We start from the raw sequence: 19,377 nt of genomic DNA, 5'->3' as shown, positions 1-19,377 counted from the left end.
CATTTCTGCATGAAGAATAACACTGGAGCTTTGAAACCCATTAGAGAACACACGCCCCACCTCTCGCCCCAGAAACACCAGGTTTTTCTATGCAGAATCCGGCTACAAATGAAAGGAACCTTTCTTCGTATTAGCAGCCAACTCTTCCCAAGCGCACAGTTATTGCAAGTTTATATTCGCTTGCTCTTCTGTTTAATAAACATTGTGTCCCTGATGATGTGGGTTGGTTCTTAATGGTGAATTAACTTCTCTTTCTAAGCCTAGCACTCACGAACAATTAACAGAAGCCTTATCTACTGCACATAATGTCTTTCGATGTAAAATAACTGCGATGATTACACGCCGAGAGGGGCATGCTACTGGAAACCTCAACAAACTAGCTTGTGCGTATAAATTTGTGGTTGGCCCATTACAAGTAAAACAAAAATCGTGCTATATTAATGACAACCAAATCTGTATCTTCTGTCTGTCAACAGCTGGTGATAAAATGATGAGGGAAATATCGAGTGGGGGCCTCAACAGTCTATGGAAAGAGGTGAGACATGTGAATGGGTCGGTCGGTCTCAACTTTTAGCAAGGGGTTTTGGCGCTAAAAGCGGGTTTACATAAGGCACAAGCAGAAAGCTGTAGAAAATTGAATCACGCGATGGCTTGACGCTGATTGATTACTTAACAGGCCGACCACATGAAACAGTTGTGGTTTGCTCGTGATGTCTAACCGCCAGTTGAAGGGACACAGCCAAGGTGCCATGTCATAGAATTGAACCTGGAATTATGTGTTGTAAAGTGAACTTCTTAACCACACGACGACCATGCACGAGCCTTTATCACAACAAAAAAAATAAATAAATAAAAATAAAAACATAATTTTTGAATTAAAAAATCAAAAAAGAAACAACAAACAAAGGAATAGTGATCAAGGCACTTGTGTTGTTATTATTATTATTATTATTATTATTATTATTATTATTATTATTATTAGTTTTTTTTCCGTAGAAGTTGGAAACATTTTATGGACAATAATAAATAATGAACAGTCATTGTTGTTTACATTGTTTACGTTATTGTCGTTGTTTACTTTCACAACAACAACAACAATAATGAAAAAGAACCACCCCACCCCTCCCCCGCACACTCGCCTCTCTCTCTCTATTTTCACACACTCTTTCTCTCATCTCCGTCTCTTCCTCTTCCTTCTCTTCCTCTTCCTCCACCTCTTCCTCCTCCTTCTTCAGCTCATCTGACCCCCCCCCCGCATCCCCATCACATCTAAAAATTTGTTTTGTTTTTTCGTTTTTTTTTTTTGCTATTTCTGCTGATTATGAAAAAAAAAATTCTTTTCAGCGAGTTTAATTAAGTTTAATTAAGTTTCAGTCATCTAAGTGATTAACACCTCTCACTTGCAACACATTTTGTTTACCACCCTCCCTCCCTCCCACTTCTTTTGTAATCTGACATTATGCACCCAGCTTCCAAGAGGGAGAGGGCAAAAAACAAAACACTGATTTCAAATTCTGGCGTAAACCCAGCAACTTTGGGGGAGCGGGTAAGTCAATTACAGTGGCCCTAGTGCATAACTGGTGCTAATTTTATCGACCCTGAAAGGATGAAAGGCAAAGTCAGCCTTGAAGGGATTTGAACTCGGAATATAAAGATGGATAAAATGGCGCTAAGCATTTTGCCCTGCACGCTAATGACTCTGCCAGCTCACCTGCTTGAGGGTAAAAGAAATATTAATTGGCACCACAAAAATTGAGGAACTTAGAGGCCCACGAGTAACCTTTAACATTTTAAACCTATGGATTTTCAACACAGCATTGTAGCTTTATCTACTTTGAGATCAACCATTGAAAACAAGTATATATATATATATATATATAATATATATATATTATATATGTATGTGTATGTATATATATGTATGTATACATATATGTGTGTGTGTATCAACTTTAATGGTTCTGAAGAGGCTTAACATGTTGCATGAGCACTCACATCTGAGTACACTGCTTCTTGTAGCAGAAACAACTGTAAACTAATGAAGTTGATTATGTAATTGCTATAACATTGTTATTCAATAATTCATATATATATGTCTACATACATATATATATGTGTATATATAAATATATATATATACATAGATATATGCTTATATATACATATATATATATAATATATATACACATATATATACATACATACATATGTGTATATATATATATATATATGTATGCATATATGTGTGTATGTGTTTGCATAAATATATATATATACATATAGACATCTATACATATGCATACATATACAAACACACTCACACATATATATATATACATATAAATATAAATACATATATATATTTACAAACATATACATAAATATATATATATATACACATACATATATATATATATATGAATATACACACGCATATCTATATATATATATGAATATACACACACATATCTATATATATTTATGATGGGCTTCCTCCAGTTTCCACCTATCGAATTTCCCTCACCAGGCTTTGGTAGCCACATGACTGGTAACAAACCAATCAATTTATGGAAATATACATCAAAGAGGAGGCGGATGAAGAAGGGGCATGAAGAGGAAGAAGAGGAAGACATCTAGCACACCATCTTTATATCGATACCACATTTAAATATTCTATGCTGCCTTGGTATCTGATATCATGAGTTAGATATGCTCAGATATCTAATGATGAGGTTTTATTTTTTATAAATTTATGATATGAAGCTTTTTTCGGACCTCAGATTCATAGTGAAAGGAAATGTGAAGTGATGACACTTACTTGACACCTGTTTCGAGGCTGTTTTACAATGCAGATAACGCAATATTATCGAGGAATTTATAAATATAAATTTGAAACTGCACACTCTATGCGCAACAAGTATTCAGAGATCTGCTCTGAGAAAATAAAAATAATAGACACTATGATCAAAGGCAATCCAGTCATAACCATCCCACATGGTGCCATGTCTGCTATGTCCTCTGTTGACGACGTGTAAGGTGTGATTTGATGGCTGCTATTTCTAGCAGAAGAAGCATCCCCATACAGGATCTTGTCTTTCTTTAAAGCCTTATTAGCAGAACACCAACACCCTCACACATATTAACATATATGTATATATATATATATATACACAGACACACACAGACATGCATATATATATATATATATATATATAATATATATATATAATATAATGCATGTCATATAGTGAACATATAATTTATATGTATGTATTTAAATACATAATGTATATTATGAATATATATTTATATATATCTGTATATGTAAATAATATATTATATTCTATATATGTATATAATATATATAATAATATATAGTTTATATATGCCTATATATAATATACAAATATAACATATATATATATATATATATATATATAATATTATATATATATATCATATATATAATATATATATGTGTATAATATAAATATGTTATGAGTACATATATGTGTGTGTGTATATATATATATATATATATACACACACGCATACATACACACATGCACTTATACACAGACACATATATACATAAACACTGTGCACATGTATTTCCCCACCCATACACATACACACACATACACACATTCACAAATGTACTTATACACACACACACACACATTAAATTGTTCAAATTATTAGAAATATAATTTTTTTTTTACTCTTCTGTGGAGGCACAAGTCTTTAAATTTTTTTCCCTTTTTTTTTTTTACAGTGGAAATAAAAAATAGATGTTCAGTTGTTTAATTATTTAAATGTTAATTATTAATTAAGTCTCAGAAGGTGAGGGGGAGGGGACATCAAGAACTATTACAACAGTGGAAATATTGTTTCTGCAATCATTGATTTGAAATCAAAGTCACAGACTTTTGTTTGCCAAGAGTTCTCTCGTACCTTTTTATAGTCTCGTCAGTTTACAGGGATTAAAATCACAACAACAACAAGAAAGGAAACAATTTTGGGGTCTTTGTGAGTTTTTTTTTTCTTTTTTTTTTTTGTTAATTCTTCTTTTTCTTTTGTTGAAATAATCTTTAGTGAGTGAGTGTTGTTAATCATGAGTGTTGATTAATGATTAAATGAGGAAAACCTTTTGTTTATTTTATCTCTGTATATATATATATATATATATATATATATATATATATATATATATATATATATATATATATATATTATATATATATATATATATATATATTATATATATATATATATATATATATATATATTATATATATATATATGTTGTTTTTTAGTTGCTTGTTTTTGTAGCCTTCATGAATCAAGAAGAGTGTATATGTGTGTGTTTGTGTGTATGTGTGTATGTGTGTGTGTTGTAAAAAAAAAAACATGTGTATGTAGTACAAAGAGATGCAGTTGCTAAGTTACAATAAAACCAAGCTAACAGGTCCACCTGTGACAGAAGTGGAGACTGGCGATGGTGGGAGAGTGGGTGATGGGTGGCAGGGTATGTCTTTGCTTTTTTGTAAGGCACTCAGAAGAACAAAAAAAAAAAAGGATTTTCCATTGTTGGAAATGATTCAGTTGGTTGATTTTTTTTTCTCCAAATGGACGTTGCTCAGTTTTTGTTAAAGGAGAGGGTCTTTTTATTTATTTATCATAGACCCCTTTCCAAGAGACCCTGTTCAATTTTTGTTAAGGAAGAGGGTCTTTTTATTTATTTATCATAGACCCCTTTCCAAGAGGCCCTGTTCAATTTTTGTTAAGGAAGAGGGTCTTTTTTATTTATTTATCGTAGACCCCTTTCCAAGAGGCCCTGTTCACAGAAGTTTTATTTATTTATTTTTTTTGCTTCGAGAGGGCTTCTAGCATTTCACTGATAAAAGGTTTCCTTTTTTCCTTCAACAGGACCTTAATAACGAGGAGAAAGAGGCTCATCCCTAGTTTTATTTATGCTTCCTTTGTTACTTGCTTTTTTTCTTTATCACAGCCTCCGAGGATATTTTTAAAAGAGTCTATTTCACAAGTTCCCCAGTGATGACAACAACATCCTGGGGCCATGTGCTTTTAGCAAGGCCGAGAAGGGCAGTGTTTAAGAGTCTCCATTGTCAGCAGTGGATCCTGGGGCGATGATAAATACTTCCTCTGGATTGGCAGAAAGGCATTTTAGAGCAGAGAGTGGAGTTTCGTTTATGCAGTCATAATGGCCTCTGGAGATAATCTGAAACTCATCTTTGTGTAGAAGGAACTTCAGTTGTTGAAGTTTCATAAGTAAGTCCTTATGTGACCATCCTGATGGAAATGAGCCAGAGCAATCCTTCCAAAAGCAGCAGCCAAAATTGAGTGAATCTCATATCTCGGTAATCGCTGAAGAGATATGTTCTAAAAAGAAGACTGTCCCAGGAGACACATTTCCCCAGGAGACACCCAACGGTAGGATTTGTTTTATGCTGTCATATATCTTGAAACACTCTGTATTAAGGAGTGTTTCTTTTCTTTCTTGTGATTCTTGTAGAGGTACCCAAGTACCACAAATGGGACATAAATTTATTTTATCTGCTGCTTCTGTCTCTCACTCTTTTTACTCTGAGTATATGCGTGTGTATTAGTATACATATTACCCAGATAACATTAAATTATATATATATATACATATGTATAGTCATACATACACACATATATCTATATAAGGCCTCTTTACATATACTTTTAGATTTGTAAGAATTACCAAATAGTTTAGTAAGGCCTCCAAACTGATATTGCATTGTCAGAAGAGTCGGTACTCTGTGATGGTCGTGCTGGGGGTGGACTGACATGTTCCGATGTACTACCACGAAGATCTTCACGCATCAACACATCGGTAGACTGTTCTGGTTGGCTGATTCGCATTTCGATGTCATTTGAGTTGTCTTCCTTGTTCAACGTTTTATTAGCAACTAATGGAGCAGTGTCGGCCGGTTGACGACCCGGCGATGCTAATAAAGCCGGTCGTTCAATCCTGGTCGGAACTTCTGGTCTTTGGCTTAAGAGGTCAAAATTTCGTACATCGCTTGACGGCATGTAGAAACTGCTCTGGTACTGTGGCGCGGAACTGTAGAGGTGGGGATAAAGAAATGACGTGCTACTGAGGTAAGGGGACGCTATGGTGTTCGTTGGGGCCATGGAATTAAAGAGCTCTCGATGGGAAATGATTGGATAGTTAGTGTGTGTAGGGGGCAGTGCCAGCGTGGAAATGGCACGGCTCTCTTCAAGAATGGACAAATTTGAACTGTTCGATGGGTAGGCCATGTTGTGAGTGGGGGGGAACAAATGAGTGGTAACTGGAGGGTAGCGGGGATCTGCAAGACGAGGGTTCGGAATCCGAACGTCTGTGATTCCTTGGTAGGATGGAAGCATGACGGGTAACCGCGAGTCGAGAGTTGGTAGTCGTTGGTCAACCGGGTACCGTGAGTCGAGAGATGGATAGTCAAGATGCTGGGTTTCAGGGATGACAGGTAAACTACATCTGTCGGAACCGGTCATGCTGTGTTGCGAAACAGGTGGTAGTTCTTGTGGAATTGGTTTTAACCTTGTGCGGCTGACATTTTGGTCAATGGTCGCTAGGTGATGAGCTGTAATTAGAATAAATAAATAAATACAGATTAAGTAAATAAATATAAATAAAAATGAATCAGTGCATTCTCAGTCAGCTAGATTATTATCATTATTATTATTGTTGTTGTTGTTATTATTATTATTAGTATTATTATTGTTATTATTATCATTATTAATCTGGCCCCCGTGCCGGTGGCACGTAAAAAGCACCATCCGACCGTGGCCGTTTGCCAGCCCCGTCTGGCACCTGTGCAGGTGGCACGTAAAAAGCACCCACTACACTCACGGAGTGGTTGGCGTTAGGAAGGGCATCCATCCATAGAAACATTGCCAGATCAGACTGGAGCCTGGTGCAGCCTTCTGGCTTCCCAGACCCCAGTCGAACCGTCCAACCCATGCTAGCATGGAAAGCGGACGCCTAATGATGATGATGATTATTGTTATTATTATTATCATTATTATTATTATTATTATTATTAGTATTGTCATTATTATTATTATTATTGTTATTATTATTGAGTGAGAGAGCAGTGTAAGCCATCAAAATGACACTGGGGCAAAATATATGAAGCCCAGTATACCCATCATGACCACCCATCTGATAAGGGTACACTGGGCACAAGTGTTTGGCCAGTTTGAGATTACAGTAGAAGACCCTTGCCAAGGTGTCATACAGTGGAATCGAACCCAAAGTCATGTGGTTCGGAAGCAAGCTTCTTACCTCACAGCCAAGCCTGTGCCATTTAGGTACAGGTACATAGATAGACAGTTACAATTACAAACACATACACAAAACATGCCACCCGGCCACACGAATACTGCTCACACACCTTTAAGTAGATCATGAGACGGTGCCAAGAGTCGAGGACGATCCATGCGATCGGTCAAGGAACCCAACTGCAAGCTGTTTCCTTTTGGGTTCTTCCTGTCCAGGAAGACGACCACGGAGTTGCCTCTGGCAGGGGCAGAACCATCACCTAATAGCCGTTCTACAACTGAACATTGAAACAACAAAAAAAAAAAAAATGTCTGTTATTCTGGAATAAGTTGAATGTTTTGAGATTTAAAGTCAGAAGATCAAAAAAATTAACAGGACAGCACAAGGACAAACGTATCAACATCATCATCGTCACCATTGACCCCTGCATGTAGGGGTCAGTTACCTATTTCTTTACTAGTCGGCCTCGGCGGAATTTGAATTTAGAACGTAGCGGCAGACGAAATACCTATTTCTTTACTACCCACAAGGGGCTAAACACAGAGAGGACAAACAAGGACAGACAAGCGGATTAAGTCAATTATTTCGACCCCAGTGCGTAACTAGTACTTATTTAATCAATCCCGAAAGGATGAAAGGCAAAGTCGACCTTGGCGGAATTTGAACTCAGAACGTAGCGGCAGATTAAATACCTATTTCTTTACTACCCACAAGGGACTAAACACAGAGAGGACAAACAAGCGGATTAAGTCAATTATTTCGACCCCAGTGCGTAACTGGTACTAATTTAATCGACCTCGAAAGGATGAAAGGCAAAGTCGGCCTCGGCGGAATTTGAACTCAGAACGTAGCGGCAGACGAAATACCTATTTCTTTACAACCCACAAGGGGCTAAACACAGAGAGGACAAACAAGGACAGACAAGCGGATTAAGTCAATTATTTCGACCCCAGTGCGTAACTGGTACTTATTTAATCGACCCCGAAAGGAGGAAAGGCAAAGTCGACCTCAGCGGAATTTGAACTCAGAACGTAGCGGCAGACGAAATACCTCTAAGCATTTCGCCCGACGTGCTAATGATTCTGCCAGCTCGCCGCCTTATATGTAGGGGTTAGTTACCTGGTTTCCATTATGTGTCGGTAACCGAAATTACAACATTCTCCCCGAATGGGGGCACCACCAGTCCATTGTGGGGAGATTCATCCGCAGCTGAGCCAACCTCAGCAATGAAAAAGGAAGTGTTTTGTCCAAGAACACAATGTTGTACTCCCAGTCTGGGAATTGAAACCGCAATCTTGTAATTGTGAGTGGAACATCCTAACCATTAAGTCAACAAACATTATTATTATTATTATTATTATTATTGTTATCATTATTGTGTGAGAGAGCAGTGCATGCCATCAAAGTGACACTGAGGTACAAATATACGAAGCCCAGTATACCCATCATGACTACCCGTCTGACAAGGGCACACCAGGCACATGCATCACAATCATATGTGCGCACGTGGTGATCTCATATCAAGATAAACAGCGCATGACCTTGCAGGTGGTGCCTTAGGAGTGGTTGGTGTTAGGAAGGGCATCAAGCTGTAGAAACTCTGCCAGATCAGATTGGAGCCTTGTGCAGCCATCTGGTTCGCCAGTCCTCAGTAAAAATCGTCCAACCCATGCCAGCATGGAAAGCAGACGTTAAACGATGATGATGATTAACCCTAGCTTCCTAAAATCCTTCTTGTTGTTGATGTCAGAATGATTCCAGTAAAGGATGGAAAAAATATAATAAAATCTTAACTTAGAAGGAAGGTTTTTTTTCTTGACTGTTTTTCTTTTGTTGTGGTTTTTTAGTTTTCAGTAAGATTAAAATGACAAAACTACAAACAGCAAAGATAAACACTCAAACAGCTGCTTGGAAAAATCAAAGTAATTGATGTTTGTTTTATCTGGTGTTACATAACTACCCCAACAAATTAGGTACTGCAAAATTTTTCTTCATGGCTAAGGTGTTGTGGTGGTTAGAGTTAAAGTTTAGATTAAGCAGGAGTATTAATGTATTAATTCAACTGCTGAAAGCTGGTAAGTTTATTAGCTCAAACAGCTGCTTCGAAAACAAAGTAATTGATTATCTGTTCTTGCGTTAGATAATCAAATTGAAAAATTAAATACTGCAAATTTTCTTCAGAGTTAAGAAGCTATGGGTTAGGGTCAGGAAGGGAACATCTGGCTAGGTGTGGGAAATCAGTTGATGCAGTAATTTATAGGCTAATATTTAACCCATTTCTTTTTTAACCATATTTCTGTCGAAATACACTATCTTCTTTTTTAATTACAAAGAATTTAGTAATATAATTTTGTCCTTATTAAAGAAGTTTTTAGAATATAAATAAACAGGAAATTTTGATGGAAGGTTTTTAAATAAGATTCACTTTAACCCTTTTGTTACCATATCCTGTTGAAATACCATGCCTTTGTGCCAATTAACCTTTTTGAAAATAATGAAGAATTCAGCAAAAGAACTTGGTCGTTAAGTTTGTGTTTGGAACATAAATTAAGATGTAACTTTGATGGGAGGTTTTAATTTTAATTTTAATCACTTTAAAACAAGCAGGTTGATGTCAAAATGTTTAAATTTGTATACCCAGCCTACCCATGTGAGAATGGAATATTTAATGCTTTGGCACCTGTGCTGGTGGCATGTGTAAAAGAATTCGAGCGAGGTCGTTGCCAGTACCGCCTGACGGGCCCTCATGCCGGTGACACGTAAAAAGCACCCACTACACTTTTGGAGGGGATGGCGTTAGGAAGGGCATCCAGCTGTAGAAACTCTACCAAATCAAGATTGGAGCCTGGAGCAGCCATCTGGTTCGCCAGCCCTCAGTCAAAATCGTTCAACCCATGCTAGCATGGAAAGCGGATGTTAAACGATGATGATGATGATGGTGAGCATTTCAACTGACCACATATGGCATAAGAGCTTGTCTACCCATGCGTGCAAGACCAGTTCTATCGTACTGGGCAGAGGAGACCACCAGTGGGGTCCAGTGGTCAAGAAAGCAGAACCAGCAGGTGTTGTGGAGGGCCTAGAGCATGACGACACGCTATGGACCCCCGATCGTCCACTGCAGCAGGAAGGATCTCCAGCTATAATGGTTTTTTGTGTCGCTGGGTCAAGGTTCTTTCTGCTGAGAGGGTGGGGTTATCTATGCGATGGTTCTCCTATTTAAAACAGCTTGATGCACAGGTGTCTGTGTGTCTCAGCCTTCTAACTGTCATTGCTGAGAACACGGACTTTGCCATCATCAGACACTAATGGACTACCAGCATCTGGCCTAAGTATTTTACGGGTTCAAAGCAGCCAGGTCTGACCTCTCACACCTACCCTATAATGTCATTCTAAAAATAAACAATCACATCTCTTGAAATCTCAAAGCTCTGGGATTATGCAGGATTAACCAAAAACAATGTGAGGAGAACCTGAATGCTAAAGAATTGAACTGGCTCTATCCAGTCTAAATATTCCACCTGTTTTGTGTTCAAACCAACCAGATCTGGTCTGTCTCCCTACCCTACAATGTCATTCTAAAAACATACATAGGCGTAGGCGTAGGCGTGGCTGTGTGGTAAGTAGCTTGCTTACCAACCACATGGTTCCGGGTTCAGTCCCACTAGGAGTGGCTGTGTGGTAAGTAGCTTGTTTACCAGCCACATGGTTCCAGGTTCAGTCCCACTGTGTAGCACCTTGGGAAAGTGTCTTCTACTATAGCCTCGGGCCAACCAAGCCTTTGTGAGTGGATTGGTAGACAGAAACTGAAAGAAGCCCATCGTATATATGTATATTATATATATATGTATGTATTATATATATATATATATGTATAATATAAATATATATATATATATAATATATATATATATATATGTATGTATGGTGTGGGTGTTTATGTGTCTGTGTTTGTCCCCACCAACATCGCTTGACACCGATGCTGGTGTGTTTACGTCACCGTAACTTAGCGGTTTGGCAAAAAGAGACCGATAGAATAAGTACTAGGCTTACAAAGAATAAGTCCTGGGGATCGATTTGCTCGACTAAAGGCGGTGCTCCAGCATGGCCACAGTCAAATGACTGAAACAAGTAAAAGAGTAAAAGGGCAAAAGAGTAAGGGTTAACAAAGATGCTAGGACAGTTGCATACCTGAGGGTGGATGAAATCCGTTTGGTTCCACCCGGGAGACATCCGGGTGGTGGATCGTGGATCGGCGAAGATGCTCGAGCTCAGCAAGGTGGGTGGAATATCTGCGTTCGCTGAGGGGGTCGGGTAGGGTCCGTTCCACGGGTAAGTTGAGGGGACCGGGGCGCTGGTGGAGTCGGCGGTCATCAGTGCGAAGTTCTGAAAATGGAAAAGATGGAATAAAAGACATTATATATACACATATATATATACATACACATGTACACACACATGCATATCCATACATACATACATATATATGCATATTATATATATGCATATATATAATATATATATATATTATATATATATATAAAATTACATACATATTATATATATATGTGCATATATATATATATATATATATATAATATATATTATATATGTATATGTATATGTAAGAAAATACAAACTGGAACAAGAACGAAAAACTTTAGGAGACGATACAAAAACACGGAGGGGACATTCGAAGCCTTCAATCTTCAGTCAGGAACCGGATCATCCTCGCAATTCGGCTGATTAATCTTAGATTGCCCCGACCTGACCAGCCCAAAGGAAAATCTAAGCCATATATTATATATATATATATAAAATATATATATATTATATATATATATATATATATATATATTATATATAATATATATATTAAATATATAATACCACACACATATATATACATACATACATACACACACACACACCACACACACACACATATATATATATATATAATATAATATAATATAGTTGAGGTGTGTTCTGTTAAGAACTTATAAGAGTACAAATAGAGTTTGTTTACCCTTAGAATTCCTAAACAGCTGGTAGTATTCTTAAGGTATGCTACCAATTCTAGTCATAGGTATTCTTTGTGTGTGAAAATAAAAAGTAAATACTTTTTATTTTATTTTATATTACATCAACCCCAGTGCATAACTGGTACTTAATTTATCGACCCCGAAAGGATGAAAGGCAAAGTCGACCTCGGTGGAATTTGAACTCAGAACGTTAATGCCAGATGAAATACCTATTTCTTTACTGCCCACAAGGGGCTAAACACAGAGGGGACAAACAAGGACAGACAAACGGATTAAGTCGATCATATCGACCCCAGTGCGTAACTGGTACTTATTTAATCAACCCCAAAAGGATGAAAGGCAAAGTCGACCTCGGTGGAATTTGAACTCAGAACGTTAATGCCAGATGAAATACGGCTAAGCATTTCACCCGGTGTGCTAACGATTCTGCCAGTTTGCCGCCTTGAACCAGTGTGCCAATGGTTCTTCCAGCTCGCCGCCTTTGTTAAAGAACTGAAGATAACACCATAAGGTCTAATCTCTGATTTAAGGCATTCATTTTCTTTGACCAATATACTGTGTGTGTGTGTGTGTGTGTGTGTGACCTTGTCTTGTCATTGCTCAATAGTTGTAGACGAGTGTCACTGTTGTACAAGCAGTGTCATTCATTTGTGATCTTCGGTAAATATGTGTCAGGGGGGAAATATCGACAATCTTTAGAAACGGGTGAAGGTTGGTGACAGTAAGAGCATACAGCTGTAGAAAATGCGCCTCGGTGAATTTCGCCTGACCCATACAAGGATGGAGAAGTGGACGTTAAAGGGACGATGATGGTGATGATGACGATGATGATGATGATGGTGACACTGGATGAGAACACAACAGAGTTACAACAATGAAGAGAGAGAGAGTGAGTAAGTGAGTGAGTGAGAGAGAGAGAGAGAGAGAGAGTGAAAGAGAGAGAATGATGAAAGACCAGGAAGGCCAAACAAAGCTGGTACCTTTTAGTGAGAAGGCGTGATCGGCCGATTTTGATAAAGTCTGCCAGCTTGGGTGGAACAAGTCCAAATTTGCAGTTTTGGCACCGAACCTAACCATTCTTTCCTCAATTCTAATTCCTGTAAGAAGGAGAAAAACATTCTATACAAGGGGATGAAAAAACCAACAGAACCAGCTTACACATGAGTGGCACATATACATAATATATATATATATCTATATATATATATATATGTGGATATATATATATATGTATATATATACATATATATATATATAGACACACACACTCACTTGTCACTGGTAATGGATAGGAGAAATGTACTCAAAACCAAACTAGAAGTAGAGAATAGATTGCATTATTTATATATATATATATATATATATATAATTTATTGAAATGGATAAATGAATTATTTTGTTACGGATTATTCAAAATTTAAGCGATACCTGGGTAGCAAAAATCACAACAGAAAAAACACGGTTGAGGTTACGACCATGGGGTCTCAAACCCGTGCCTTAATGCGGAAATTTGAAGTTTTATATATTTAGTGAAGGAAAGAAATGGAGCTGAACGAAGATTCTACAGAATTCCTTTTATTATTTTCTACACATGTTTCAAAGGCTGCAAATTTCCAAATTCGGATTGAATAAGGAGACATTCTGCAGCTTTTCTTCAGGAAATCCAGGAATTTAAATCTCCAAAACAAATGCGCAGCAAGCAATTCGAACAAAACGCTCCTTAGGAGCCCATGGAATGGCACAAACTGTCTCTCCTGCGCATTTGTTTAGAGATTTGAATTCCTGGATTTTCCTGAAGAGAAAGTTGAAAATGGTCTCCTTATTCAATCCGAATTTGGAAATTTGCGGCCTTTGAAACATGTGTAGAAAATAATAAAAAGGAATTCTGTAGAATCTTCGTTCAGCTCCATTTCTTCCCTTCACTAAATATGTATATATATATATATATATATGTGTGTGTGTGTGTGTATATATATATGTGTGTGTGTGTGTGTGTGTGTGTGTATATACATATATATATATATATATATGTATATATATATATGTATGTATTTAATGTATATACATATATATAAATATGTGTGTGTGTGTGTTAACTAAAATAACATGAACACTAACCAACAAAACAACAAGAAAACAAGGAAAAATAAACAGAAAAATATAAAAAAAACACAAGTATTACCAGAACCCCCCATAAAAAAAAAACACAACAAAACACAAAACAAAGAAAATCTCTTCCTACTTGTGGCAGCATCAAAAAGCAATTACGAGCAGAAACAGTAATACTGAAAGGCCCACTGTAGCCAGAGATTGAACTCACAAACAGCAGAATACCAACGTAGTATTGCAATGAAAAATCTTACTAGACGTGACAGTTAAATGTATGTCTTGAATCATATACTACATTTTTCAGAAAAAAAAAAAAAAGACCCAATGGATTACATAGTCCTAGGTATACTTTGCCTGAATGAACAAAGAGATGTGAAACAAAAGGTGTGATGTTTGTACCATGAATACCATTAAGCATAGGTTAGCTGGTTCAAATTTCAGCTGAGGCTATGCGATAATGATAATAAAAATCCTTTCTGCTATAGGCACAAGGCCTGAAATTTGGTAGGAAGGGGACAGTCGATTACATTGACCCCAGCATGCAACTCGTACTTAATTTATCGACCCCCTGAAAGGAGGAGAGGTAAAGTCAACTTGGGCGAAATACCGCTAAGCATTTCGTCCAGCGTGCTAACGCCTTAATAATAATAAATAATAATATAATAATAGAAATAATATAATAATAATAATAATAATAATACTAATAATATAATAATAAATGCCCTGATGCAGTACTGATCATGAGCAGTAGTGGGGGAGTATCATAGCCATGTGTTGAGAGGGATTCTTTGGGGCTTGAATAATTCACCTTTGGAAACATGGGTGTTTCATTCAACATCCTTAAACAACCCTTATTCAGAGACTTTTTGAGTGGGATGGGCTACTTGATCAGAAGGAAATTCTAACTGGGCCCCACCTGCAAGATCATGCGCTGTTTATCTTGATATGAGATCACCATGTCACACACATATGGTTGTGATGCATGTGCCTGGTGTACCCTTATCAGACGGGTAGTCATGATGGGTATATTGGGCTTCGTATATTTTACCCTAGTGTCACTTTGATGGCATGCACTGCTCTCTCACTCAATAATACTACTACTAATAATAATAATTTACTGGCCACAGGGGGTACAAAGAGCATTTAGGATAATGGAAAGACATAAGCATAAGGGCAACTATACTGAGATCAGGGTCATTGATCCCCAGTTCATGACTGGTACTTATTTCATGGACTCTGGAAAGATGATAGGCAAAGCCGACTCTGGCAGTATTTGAACTCGAAATGTAAAGAACTGGAAGAACTTCTGCAAGGCCTTTTTTTTACCAACAATCCAACAACAACAACAACAACAACAGGCAACAACAACAACAACAACAACAGCAGCAGCAGCAGCAGCAGCAACAACAACATCAATGCAAGGTGAAGGAAACCATTCGTGTATTGGATAGCTAGAAGCAACAGACATTCTGAAGACATATTTAAATGTGTCTAAGTGTATCTTGGGTTATAGGTGTAGGATACAAATACACACAAGCCAGAAAGCAGACCTCTACAATGTCATCTGAAGTGCTAGAAATAGGAGCCAAATTTTCTCCAAATAGCAACAACTGTCTTAAGAAAAAGGAAGGACACACAATCGGTCGACTGGTGCTATCAAAAGTTAAAAGAACAAGATAGAAAGATACAGGATTAGAGTGTAATCTTAGGTGGACTATGCCAGAATAAAAGCTTGTGGGGGAAAATGAAGTGTTTTTGTCATGTGACACGAGGCTGTGTGTTTATTCCATGGGTCTCTTTTAGTGAAGTGCTAAGTTAAGGGGACATAAACAAACCATCACTGGTTATCATGTGGTGGTGATAGTGATGGTGGTGGTAGAAGTGGGAACGAACACACAAAGACACACACACATGCACACACACACACACTCATATACACAGGATAGGCTTCCATACAGTTTCCATCTACCACATTCACTCACGAGGTATCGGTCTCCCTAATGGGGGTGGGATTGAATACACAAGGGCGGGGTGGGTGGTGAGGAGAAATAGGGGTGGAGGGGAGGATGTTGAGGAGGAAGGGGATGATGTTGAGGGGGAGGATGTTGAGGAGGGGGAGGATGTTGAGGAGGAGGAGGAGGGGATGTTGAGGGGGAGGATGTTGAGGAGAAGGGAGGAGGGTGAGGATGTTGAGGAGGAGGGGAGGATGTTTGAGGAGGGGGGTGTATGTATTATGTATAATTCCCCCACCCTACTACCACCCCACCTCACCCTGAGCTACAGAGTTTTTTTGGTGACCAAAGTATCATGTGACTACATAGATGGGATGGCCATGTCCGGAACATCTTCGATCGTACGTAAGCTAGATTATGGGTCTTGATTGATTGAGATGCTTATATGACTACATGGAAGGTGAGATGGTCCAGACTGGATTGACTTTGATCGTATGTATGCTGGATTATGACTGACCTGGGCTAAACAGCAACAACAACAACAACAACAACAACAACAACAACAACAACAACAACAACAGCAGCAACAACTTAAATAGCAATAATAATAAACAGTGCTCTAGATTCTTGAGTGTTAGCCATATATGGAGTGTCATGCAACAGTGCCATAGTAGACAGGTTTACAAGAAAAACAGGAGAAAGAGAGGCAGAAAGAGAGAGAAAAACCTCAACCTCAAAGAAAAATATGTGAACTGTATACTGTCCCATAACAGGGTGTATAGAATGATATGCGTAGAGTGATATATTCTGTTGTGGAGGTGTGTATATTTTGTATGGTATGGTGTAGAGCAGTGGTTCCCAAACTGGGCGGTATTCCTCCCTGGGAGTGGTGGAAAGTTGAAAGGGGCTGTTGAAGAAAAGTGGGGTACTAATGGGGTAATGATTTATGTAAAAATAAGTGTGTTGTGTGTGTGTGTGTATATGTATATACATATGTATATATATGTGTATATATAAATATATATATATATATATATATATATATAATACATACACACACACATATACATATGCATATATATGCGTATGAGAGTTTTTCTTTGGGGCTGGCCAGATTGGAGCAGTCTCGAGTATGACCAGCCAAAATTGCTAAGATAATCTGGAACTCGACTGAGGATAGGAAACTCCGCATGAGCCATCCTGGTTTTCTTTGTATCATCTATCTGGATGTTTTGCGTTCTTGTCCCATTTTGTATTTATATATATATTTATATATACATACATACATACATATATATACATTCATATACATACATATATACATACGTATATTAATATATATATATACACACACATTCATATACAACATATATATATACATTCATATTATATATATATATATATATATGCTTATTAAAGCAGCAGAAAATTCAACAAAAATCAAGTTTTGTTGAATTTTCTGCTGCTTTAAATAAAGCAATTACTCTACCACTGGTATTTGAGTACTCTTTTTTCCACCTTGTTTCACATTTATGTGTTTACTCCGGTATATATATATATATATATCTATATATATATATATCAATGTTAGAAATAACAGAGTGATTCAAGGTCTGAGAGCTTCATGAAGTTGATCCATATCAAACAAATGAGTCACTCTGTTACGTCTGTTAATATATATATATATATATATATATATATATATATCCTTCGAAACGTTTAGTAGTAGATGAAACCTTAGCGACTGAAGAAGGGATTTTTCGTTGTGCTTATTGTCCTGTATCTCTCTCTTTTTTTTTTTTTTTGCTTGTTTGTTCTTTGGTTTGTGTCTATGTGTTTCGTCTCTCTATGTGTTCGACGTCTTTTTGGTGTCTGTACACATATAGCGGGTTATTGTTACATGTAGAGGTAGGTACGTACATATATGTTTATATATATGCATATGTTCTATTTTATTAACATATATATATATATATATATATATATATATATATACACACATATGTGTATGTACACATATTGTGGTGCACATGCGCATTTGTGCAGCCAGAGATTATTGACCCAGGATGGAAAACTGCATTCTCAGGGACAAAGATAAGACGACACAATAACACTATCGTGTTTGTATTGTATGTGTGGTGTGTGTGTGTGTGTGTGGTCGAATGTATCCGTATAGGTGTGCATGTGTACAGTTGCAGGTTGCCTGCGTTGAGCTCAGTAACGGTCTGTTGCACAAAATACTACCCCACTGCCTGCACACACAGACACACACACTCACACACACACGCACACACGCACGCACACACACAAGCAATCAGGCAAGCCCATGGTGACACTAATCTGTGGTGGTGTCTTAGTACTGCGCCCATACTGCAAATGATGCATGCAAATTTCTTGACACCAGCTGCACATTAGTAGTAGTAGTAGTAGTAGTAGTGGTGGTGTTGGTGGCGGTAGTAGTATTAGTGGTGGTAGCGGTAGTAGTAGTAGTAGTGTGGTGGTGGTGGCGGTAGTAGTAGTGGTGATGGTGGTGGTGGTGGTAGTGGTAGTAGTAGCAGTGGTGGTGGCGGCGGTGGTAGTAGTAGTAGTAGTGTTGGTGGTGGTGGCGGTAGTAGTAGTGGTGATGGTGGTGGTGGTGGTAGTGGTAGTAGTAGCAGTGGTGGTGGCGGCGGTGGTAGTAGTAGTAGTAGTGGTGGTCGTAGTAGTAGTAGTAGTAGTAGTAGTAGTGGTGGTGGTCGTGGCGGTCGTGGTGGTAGTAGAGGTAGTGGTAGTGGTAGTAGTAGTAGTGGTGGTTTTGAAATTTAGCACAAGGCGAGACAGCAGATTTTAGGGGTGGGGTGGGGGGATAATCAGTTTCATTGATCTTGGGGAGGTGGCGGGGGGGAGGGGGAGAGTCAATTACATTGAACCAACTGGTATTTTTTTTTTTTTGATCATG

General features: G+C 37.7%; 1 protein-coding gene and 1 long non-coding RNA gene across 4 annotated transcripts; both read right to left on the bottom strand.

Annotated features, from left to right (window-relative positions):
- Nucleotides 1–1,306: 1,306 nt before the first annotated feature.
- LOC118761869 lies at nucleotides 1,307–17,522 on the bottom strand. Of its 2 annotated transcripts, none has more exons than XR_004997697.1 (2): nucleotides 17,494–17,522; nucleotides 1,307–2,096 (listed from the first exon to the last, which is right to left on the bottom strand). It is a non-coding gene; the product is annotated as an uncharacterized LOC118761869 (long non-coding RNA). The 2 variants fall into 2 exon arrangements; XR_004997696.1 differs by lacking the exon at nucleotides 17,494–17,522 and adding an exon at nucleotides 3,171–3,205.
- LOC115231318 lies at nucleotides 3,969–13,496 on the bottom strand. Of its 2 annotated transcripts, XR_004997695.1 has the most exons (5): nucleotides 13,359–13,496; nucleotides 11,525–11,719; nucleotides 7,446–7,610; nucleotides 5,674–6,632; nucleotides 3,969–4,233 (listed from the first exon to the last, which is right to left on the bottom strand). XR_004997695.1 is itself a non-coding variant. In XM_029801375.2 (4 exons), the coding sequence occupies exons 1-4, from the start codon at nucleotides 13,453–13,455 to the stop codon at nucleotides 5,758–5,760; spliced, it is 1,332 nt and encodes a 443-aa protein (XP_029657235.1). In that variant the 5' UTR covers nucleotides 13,456–13,496; the 3' UTR covers nucleotides 4,361–5,757. The 2 variants fall into 2 exon arrangements, 1 of the variants encoding a protein (XP_029657235.1); XM_029801375.2 differs by lacking the exon at nucleotides 3,969–4,233 and having other exon boundaries at nucleotides 4,361–6,632.
- Nucleotides 17,523–19,377: the final 1,855 nt, after the last annotated feature.

Source organism: Octopus sinensis, unplaced genomic scaffold, assembly GCF_006345805.1.
Source record: "Octopus sinensis unplaced genomic scaffold, ASM634580v1 Contig18209, whole genome shotgun sequence".
Taxonomy (NCBI): Eukaryota; Metazoa; Mollusca; class Cephalopoda; order Octopoda; family Octopodidae; genus Octopus; species Octopus sinensis.
This window is presented reverse-complemented; position numbering and strand designations above follow the sequence as displayed.